This window comes from Eriocheir sinensis, unplaced genomic scaffold (assembly GCF_024679095.1).
Source record: "Eriocheir sinensis breed Jianghai 21 unplaced genomic scaffold, ASM2467909v1 Scaffold559, whole genome shotgun sequence".
NCBI lineage: Eukaryota > Metazoa > Arthropoda > Malacostraca > Decapoda > Varunidae > Eriocheir > Eriocheir sinensis.
In genome coordinates, this window is record NW_026111897.1 from 96,039 (window position 1) to 105,311 (window position 9,273).

At 38.9% G+C, this 9,273-nt stretch overlaps 2 protein-coding genes across 2 annotated transcripts; one reads left to right on the forward strand and one right to left on the reverse strand.

Moving 5' to 3' along the window:
- Positions 1-422: 422 nt before the first annotated feature.
- LOC126993097 (putative nuclease HARBI1) lies at positions 423-4,533 on the forward strand. Its single transcript, XM_050851932.1, has 4 exons — positions 423-1,917; positions 3,043-3,357; positions 3,490-3,541; positions 4,107-4,533. Exons 1-3 carry the CDS (start codon positions 857-859, stop codon positions 3,500-3,502), a joined length of 1,389 nt encoding a protein of 462 aa, XP_050707889.1. The 5' UTR covers positions 423-856; the 3' UTR covers positions 3,503-3,541; positions 4,107-4,533.
- Positions 3,999-7,820, reverse strand: LOC126993098 (tol-Pal system protein TolA-like). The gene is made up of 3 exons (XM_050851933.1): positions 7,313-7,820; positions 5,308-5,437; positions 3,999-4,465 (listed from the first exon to the last, which is right to left on the reverse strand). The coding sequence occupies exons 1-3, from the start codon at positions 7,350-7,352 to the stop codon at positions 4,024-4,026; spliced, it is 612 nt and encodes a 203-aa protein (XP_050707890.1). The 5' UTR covers positions 7,353-7,820; the 3' UTR covers positions 3,999-4,023.
- Positions 7,821-9,273: the final 1,453 nt, after the last annotated feature.

Genomic DNA, 9,273 nt, shown 5'->3' on the forward strand with positions numbered 1-9,273 from the left:
TACGCATTTAAGAATACTAAACTATAATTTTGCATTTAGGAATACAAAGCTATTATTTTGCATTTAGGAATACTAAGGTATTATTTTTTTAATTTTTTATTTAAGAATACTAAGCTATAAATTTGCACTTGAGAATACTAGGCTATTATTTTGCATTTGAGAATACTAGCCTATTATTTTGCATTCCTGAATACAAGGCTATTATTTTGCATTTAAGAATACTAATCTATTGTTTTGGATTTAGGAATACTACGCTATTATTTTGCATTTAGAAATACTAGGTTATTATTGTGCATTTAAGAATACTAATCTTATTTTGCATTGAGGAATATTACGCTATTATTTTGCATTTAGAAATACTAGGCTATTATTTTGCATTTAAGAATACTAAGCTATTTTTTTTTTTTTTTTGCATTTAGGATTACTAGGCTATTATTTTGCATTTAAGAACACTAAGCTATTATTTTGCATTTAGGAATACTAATATTATTTTGCATTTAAGAATATTAAGTTATTCTCTTGCATTTAGGAAACAAGGCTATTATTTTGCATTTAGGAAACTAGGCTATTATTTTGCATTTAGGAAACAAGGCTATTATTTTGCATTTAGGAAACTAGGCTATTATTTTGCATTTAGGAACACTAAGCTATTATTTTGCATTTAAGAAAACTAGTCTATTATTTTGTAGAATTTTTTTTTCTTAAGAGGAATTAATATACCTCTCGTGAACAATTTTATTTATCAATGATGCGTTTTTAATGGATACTGTGCTATAGGCTATCATCTTACCCAATTTATAAGTGTTTATAAGTGGAAAAAGCTTGATGTTCTGTACTGTTTTAGCACTTGTAGGGGATGTGTGGCATTTTTCAAGGTATTTTATTTGTAACATTTCCAATAAATCAGGATCTTCATATAGTTTTGTTTTACCTTTACGCAAAGTTCACTATTACAAACTTTAATATAGGGGTCACGGTAATGCCCTGGGCCCGTATTCTACATACCGTCATAACTTCTTCTGACGGTCATAGCGGAACAAAATGGCGCATTTCAGACATAACTCCGTCAGAAACTCTTATGGTCGACCATAAACTCTTATGGACGACCATAAAATTGCGCGGGACGCTGAGGTCGGGTTCACCCTGTCATAACTCTGCTTATGACCGTCAGAAGCGCGTCAACATGGCAGCCCCACGTCAACACGCTCCCCAGCCTTTTCGAAGAAGAGACGTACTGAACGAGCTCAGCGATGCTGAGCTTATCAGGAGATACAGACTTGACAAGGAAGGTATTTTGTACGTCACTGATCTTGTGAGGGAAGCCTTGTCAAGTGACACCAAGAGGAGAAACCCACTCACCCCGGAGATGAAGGTGATCATCACACTGCGGTATCTTGCCACGGGAAAAATGCAAATGTGTAGCAGCGACGACCTCGGCCCATCACAGCCCAGCATCAGCAGAGCCATCACCCAGACCATTGACGCCCTTGCAAACGTCAATATTCTCAAGCAGTTCATCAGCTTCCCCACCACCCAAGACGTTACTGAGGCGAACAAGGCAGACTTCCTCACCATTGCAAATTTTCCCGGGGTTATTGGTGTCGTTGATGGGACACACGTAAGGATTGTGGCACCAAAGGAGGAGGAAGACGTGTTTGTCAACCGCAAGGGATATCACAGTATTAATGTGCAGGTCATATTCGATGCCAACTATCGAATACTGGATATCCTAGCGAAGTGGCCTGGCTCAGTGCATGATGCACGTATTTTGAATGGCTGTGGAGTGGCAGAATTGTTCCAGAGAGGGCATGTGCCACCAGGTAGTCACTTGTTGGGAGACAGTGGCTATCCCAGCAAGCCATGGCTCCTGACACCTTACCTGCGACCTCTGCCTGGACCTCAGTCACGCTATAATAGGTGAGTAGATTGTCTTTATTTTTCTTTGGGGTATCAGTATAGTTTCTTACAATAAACATGTTGAACGTGAGATCCGCTAAAAATTTTGTAGGGTTGACATGCCACGCACTACCAGGTGTAATTAGCAAACTGAGCCAATCACAACATTTACCTATTATATAGAGAGTTCGGATAATAGGTTAGGCTAAGTTTCGACTGATCGAAAAAAACTTAATTATTTAGGTTCATTTTAGAATAATAATAAAAAATGAAAATAGCAAATAAATCAGGAAAAAACTCAACCTAACCTAGATTAACTGGCAACAAAAAATACACATATTATATCAGCTTAAATAATAATTAATGACGTTAATAATAAGTACATCAGATTTAAAGAAAATAATACACCTTTGCACCTTCAAATTTAAAGAAAAAGATCTTTAAATGAAAAAAAATTGTCAGAATTTTAAAGAGTTGATTTTCCTAGTAAAAAGGTTGACCTTCAAATTTAAAAAGTTGACTTTTAAATTAAAACACTTGACTTTCAAATTGCAAAAGTTGACTCAAATTTAAAAAAAATAGATTTCAATTTAAAAAATGTAATTAACCCGGTAACAGCGACGGGCCAAATTTGTGGCTTTACCGTGTACCAGCGACAGGCCAAATTTGTGCCATGATATAAACCCCTCAAAATAGATGATACATAATCTGATCACAAATGCTTTGATATATATTATGAAATGGTTTGTGTGAGGGCTGATTTTTTCTCATTTTTCTCGCCTGGAGGGACCATTAACCCGTGGGCTTCGGCTATGGGAAAGCCGAGAAGTGCCCGAGAAATGACAAAATTACTCTGCATTTTGAGACTAAAAAAAGAGCATGGAATGTACATCAAAGTACTCCTCTCATAACCACAGCCACGACTCGTCAAAGCCCTAAAAAGGATCTGTCGACGTTCTCGGGTTAAGAAACATGATCCCCGCTGCTACCGGGTTAAACTGAAAAAAAATTGTCAAGGACAGTCAAATTTAGTCAAGCAAAGTCAAATTTAGTCAAGCTAGGTATGGCAAGTAGTGAATTTACCCATAGTTAATGGAACATAAGTACTTAATATTGACTGCCATTATCATTTGTATTTTCTTTTAGGGCCCACAAACGGACACGGAGTGTTGTGGAACGGGGAATAGGACAGCTCAAGCGCCGCTTTCATGTCCTACACAGCGAGGTCCGAGTAACTCCCCCGGTGAAGGTGTGCAAGCTGATACATGTATGCGGCATGCTCCACAACATCTGCAAGGACAGGAATATTCCCATTCCTCTCGATGCGGCTCAACCTAACGCTGAAGAAGTGGATCTTGCCATGGCACAACCTGAAGGTGTGCAAGTTGTGCCGCCACTTCCAGCTGGTCAGCGGAATGAAGGTCGCCTGTATCGAGATGAATTCTGCAACTTGCATTTCCAGTAAGTTGGATATTTTATATATATATGTTTTTCGAATTGAATCTGGGAAACACTCATTTCTTAAGAATCTGCATTATTCTGTATCATTATTATTATGAAACTACCTACTAGTTAATTTGTTTTTCGTTCTAGCAATGAAGACTGAAACCCGTTCCTCAGCACGACTGGACAAGTACATGCCAAGGTACTGTTCCACTTGCATTAATAAAGTAATCAATCTATCAATCAATTATAACCCATATTCCTTTTGTAAACATTTGCAAATTAACAGTCCCCTCTTTGTTGTCAATACTCTAAAAACACTCATAGTACTCCTTCAATCTTCTTATACCTTCCACACTTACAATTACATTCCTATTCACACCCTTTACATTCATAGTTCATACACACCTTTTCATTCTTTTCTCAAGCTCCCTTCACTTCCTTCAAGAACATCTCCCTATTATTCTGAAAGTCATTTCTCACCTTCCCTCCTAGCTCTTCACACATTGCCTTTTTATTCTCCATTAGTGTTCTTTTTGCATTTTTTTTACATATTCATTTTAATCTCTTTTTCCAGTGCATTTGTACACTGTATCATTCCTGCATAAGCATAATTAAATTAGTACAACTAAGGTTTCACAATCATAGAACTATGTGCATCCTTTTCTACTTTTATTAGGTATATTATTTGTTTTTCCTTTCCTTTTCAATTTGTAACTTGAGCAAAATTTGTTTAAGACGCATGGCTTCCGCTTTTTCTTTGGCAGCTGCCTCCCGTGCCCTTTCAGCTGCCTCCTGCGCCCTTGCAGCTGCCTCCTGCGCCCTTGCAGCTCCTGTGAAGGCCCGAGCACAAGCCGCCACCTCCTCTGCAGCTGCCTTCATGGCCCGTGCAGCCTCCTCCCCAGCCTGTGCAGCTGCTGCTGTAGCTCTTGAAGCTACAGCCTCCTCCTCAGCAGCTGCCACCTTTGCTTGAGCAGCTGCTGCATCATCCTCAGCTGGCACCTTCCCCCAGGCACCCCCCTCAGTTTGTGGCTGCAGGGTGGGCTCAGGCACAATTATTACTGTTGGTGCCTCAGCACCTCCCTGACCTACAATGAGCTGGCTCGCTGGCTCTGCTGCGTCTTCACTGCAAGTAATGTATAAAGTCATGAAATGGGTGTACAAATGAGCAGTTATAAACTAATGCAGATCTGCCATAGGGTATCTTTTTCCTTTCATATACTAGGGAGTAAATATGGCATAGTGTTATGGAAATGGAAGGCATACTCATACTAAATTAACGACAATCAATAAGGTCTAGAAGAGTTGCATATCTTTGAGGGGATTGATATTAAGAGGAGGATTCAATGAATTCTCGGCCTAACAAAGAAGGAGTGGAGACAGGAGCCCGCCAATGCTGTAACATGTTGGTATAGGTTCCAACAAGTAATGCATGGGCTGGCATCCTTTCAGCATTTTCCATTGAGTTACAAGGTGACTTTTCATAAGTGATTCACCCACCATTCTTCAGGGACGGAATTTCAAAATTGAAGACGAGATTGGAGAAGTGCATCACACTCAAAGGCGGTTACGTTAAAACATAAAAAAAGTAAGTGGAGTGAACCTTTGCTCTATTTTTCCTCATTCTGAGGTAGGCCAAGAACTCATTGAAAACACCTTAATTGAGAAGTACTATGAACCAAGGTAGGATTGCATCAATTGACAGAAGTTGCTGTAGCTTTGACGTTACCTGCAGGTATAGTTAACTTGAACTAAAGCCTTTAATTAAACAATCTATTCCAACAGTAAAGATATATCTCTCATATGTTCTTTCCAAGTGATGAGTTATGTTTCTAGTGTTTTGTAACATACTGGTTGAAGCAAATGACAAGCTTTTATTACTTTTGCTAAGCAGAACTGACTATATTTAAAAATGAGAAGAATAGAACTAAAGAGTGTACTTCACAAATTAAACAAATAGATACATACATGTCGACAGTCCTTTGATGTCCAAGGTCATCAATCTCCTCAAATCCCGTGATGACCTTGCTGTCTTGCCCCAAAACGTCCCCGACAAGTTCATCAATGGGGTCAAGGGGAGGGGGTGGAGGGCCGCCACCTGGGAAAAAATAAAAATTCATGTATTTTTTGCTTTTTTCCCCTTCTACTAAAGCACTACATTAGTGTCTTCTCAGAATGTAATGCTAAAGTGGATTATGACAGGTACTTTACTGAGATGTTATAAAACTTGTTTTTGTCTCCTGCCTGTAACTTGACCTCTCTCAACGAGTGTATCAAGACACCTCTCCACCCGGAATTGACCTCTCTTTTGGCTAATCTATAGTATCTTCTGTTGTGAGAGCGGCAATTAGTGGGCTTTTTTTCTACACTTTTTGTTGCCCTTGAGCCAACTCTTTGTTGTAAAACAAAATTATATAAAAAAAAATAGCTGCTGCACTCCCACCACTATTCAAGGTTGTGTGTGTCAGAAAGGAGCATTTCTTCCTTTTTCATACTTTATCTTACAGGCATCTCTGATGAAAGAAAGTACGAGTAATAAGGGTAAGAATGGACTCTACATAATATTCATTACAAACTTAAACTGGTTTACCCATATATATAAACTAAACGAAAATTTATGGCAAATAGCATCCTGTTTCTTTCAATACAAAACTATTTCAATGTGATTGATTTCCATCAAGCAGTTGTCTGTTGATGGCAACAAGTATGGGTATTGCAACATACTTCTATAAATATCCATGTTTGTATATATATATATATATATATATATATATATATATATATATATATATATATATATATATATATATATATATATATATATATATATATATATATATATATATATATATATATACACACACACACAAGACTCATTTTAGTACCGTGCCAGTAATTCATTACCTACCAAATGAAACATCACTAGCTCTTCATATATCTTTTCTACAAACGTTCAACAATCATGGAAACGCTTTCAAAATCCAATTCAAGGACTATTTATTGTTGAAAATAGGGGATAATATTCACGAAAGCGTAGCCCCCTATGGCGGCGGCCGCGGCGACGGTGCAGCTGGTGTTGTGAGAAATACCTCCTTGCAGAAATAAGACATATAGCAGCTGGTGTTGTGAGAAATACCTCCTCGCAGAAATAAGACATATATATGTGGGGGGGGTCCATGGGGTGGTGCAGCCCCCCCTGGTTAGAAGGGGGCGTCGAGGGGGGTGATGCCCCCCCCGTTAGCAGGTCGTAAAGCTCGGTTGGAGAAGTTTAAATATGCTCTCCCACCCTAAACCCTCTGCGAGATATTTTGCAGCTGCACCGTCGCCGCGGCCACCGCTAAAGGATGCTACTCTTTCGTCAATATTATCCCCTATTTTCAATAATAAATAGTCCTTGAATTGGATTTTGAAAGCATTTCCATGATTGTTGAACATTTGAAGAAAAGATTTATGAAGAGCTAGTGATGTTTCATAAGGTAGGTAATGAACATATGAACGTTGGAGTCTGCAAGAGGCCGGTAGGCCTAAACAAGGCAGCTCCTTTGACCCTAAGCTCCCGTGTATCTAACCCCACCTAGTATCGCTGTCCATGAATTTATGTAATCTATTTTTGAATGTGACAATTGTATTGGCACTCACCACATGACTGCTAAGCCTATTCCACTCATCCACAACCTTGTTGGTAAACCAATTTTTGCCTATGTCCCTGTTGAGTCTGAATTTATCCAGTTTAAACCCATTACTTTGTGTCCTACCCATACATACTGGCATGGTACTAAAATGAATCTTTACTATATATATATATATATATATATATATATATATATATATATATATATATATATATATATATATATATATATATATATATATATATATATATATATATATGATATTCAAAGTGCTCAGAATGAGACAAAAAATGTGTAATGGGTGTTTATCAGTTAAAGCTAATATATGAAAACTTACTTACCAGTTCCATTCCGATGATCTCGAAAGTTCTTCAGCTTCATCCTTGACTTAGAAGTGATGGTGAACCATCGCTTCTTTACCTCTACGGCCGTCCTCTCATGGTGGAACTATCCATTCAGGTCGGCCGTAATCTTCGTCCAGACATCGTGTTTCTTTTGGTTGGAAACACCAACCGTCTTGAAGTTCCTCTTCAAAACGTGGACTTCGTCCCTGTATAACATAGCCAGCTGGAGAGACTCGTCGTCTCCCCAGTTAGCCTTCCTTTGACGTTTAGGTTGAGGATCCATGCCGTGAGTAAACACTGCCGAACAGCTGAGAGGGCGGTACATTTGTTTACACACTTTTCAACGGGAATACGTTTCAGCGCATTTTCTCATAACGAATTTCTATTTTACCATTTCTAACTTCCCCAAAAGTCGTAATATGAGGTCAAAATAATGTAAATCAAAGAAAATGATGTCAATAATATATTATATTCCATAAATTTAAAGTTAACAAATTGTGAGCCGTGCGTTCTAGCGGCTCACGGTGTTGTTGATTTACTGCGCTATGGCCGACGACAAGAAGAAGAAGAAGACTTCTGACGGTCATTCTACTGACGGTCATAAATTCTGTTAGCTATGACGGTTAGTTATGGTCGACCATAAGCACTATGTAGAATACGGGCCCTGGAGAGTCTCAGGGTTAAGACGATGAAAAAGGTTAAGAACCACTGACTAGATAATACAATTGTTTGCCCAAGAAGATATAACAGGTGAAGAATGGTGAAAAGTATTACATTTCTCAGGACGTTTGCTGGTCTGCTGGTGAAGTGAGTACATGTCTTTTAATTTTTTTGAAATATTTTAATCATATTACCTGCAATATTTTGCTTTATTGTTTAATATTTTTTTGCATTTATTTAGAGAGAGTATAACCACTTGAGAGCAAGAATGTATATTATTGGCTAATAAATTGCATTGGTTAGCTCCATTGTGGAGCACCCCCGGCTACCAGAGCTGCGTTACCAGAGGTTCCAATCTCTGGTACCGATAGACCTGGGAAACAACAGGTCAATATGCGGCGCAGAGACCGTCACCCAAGCAATGATCCCAAGTCCGCGAGTCCATCCCAAAAAGATTAGCTCCGCCAGCTCTCGTGACACCGACTATCGTATACAATCACAAACGTTTCCTCTACTGAGGGGGAAGGCATGTGTAGAGAAATTCGACGTTATAGCAATCGTGGAAACATGGGTTGATATTGCAAACAAAAACTTCATGTCGGAATTGGAAATATATATCGTTATCAAATGTTTCAAAAGAAAGAAAGGGAAGAAGGGGAGGAGGGGTTGCATTTTATGTTAAAAACACTCTTAAATGTTCCCCTAACAATTCAGTTCAAACAAATGGCGACTCAGAGTCAGTTTGGGTGGACGTCCACAAAGGGAAAGACAGACTAACTCTATGGGTTCTTTACAGGCTACCAAACCTTGGCGGGCAGGACACGGATATATTACTACAAGAGGTTGGCAGGGCAAGCAGGAGTAAAAATATCTATATAATGGGGGATTATAACTATAGGAATATAGATTGGGAAGGCGTCGTGGGAGATCTAGAATCCAACGATTCTAGTATTGGGAGAGCTAGGTTGTAGTGCTCACAAAGAGATTAGGTCTAACTTAGACTGGGCGGTAACCCATCAACTCAACCATGTGTTGATGCCGGACTTTAAAAGAGCCGATTGCGAGGGGCTTAGCAGACATCTTGAGGAGAACCTTTGGGATAAATGAGAGCCGGATAACAGGACGGGAACCTGATGGTCAGAGAAGCTATGTTTAAATGACCTACAATAATTTGGTTAGAGCAATAGCAGATGATCAGAGACTGCATATCCTTTACCAAGAACGTAGAAAGGAAAATAACGACCCTAAATGGATGACCCAACGGCTCAAGCATGAGATTGGTTTAAAGAGAGGGATTT

Bases quoted from the DNA above. Each gene is read 5' to 3' on its own strand.
- LOC126993098 (XM_050851933.1), bottom strand. From the start codon at position 7,352: ATGAAGCTGAAGAACTTTCGAGATCATCGGAATGGAACTG. The intron at 5,438-7,312 runs GTAAGTAAGTTT...ATTTTTTCCCAG, and splicing joins AGATCATCGGAATGGAACTG to GTGGCGGCCCTCCACCCCCT. The intron at 4,466-5,307 runs GTATGTATCTAT...CATTACTTGCAG, and splicing joins CATCAAAGGACTGTCGACAT to TGAAGACGCAGCAGAGCCAG.
- LOC126993097 (XM_050851932.1), top strand. From the start codon at position 857: ATGTGTGGCATTTTTCAAGGTATTTTATTTGTAACATTTCCAATAAAT. The intron at 1,918-3,042 runs GTGAGTAGATTG...ATTTTCTTTTAG, and splicing joins CCTCAGTCACGCTATAATAG to GGCCCACAAACGGACACGGA.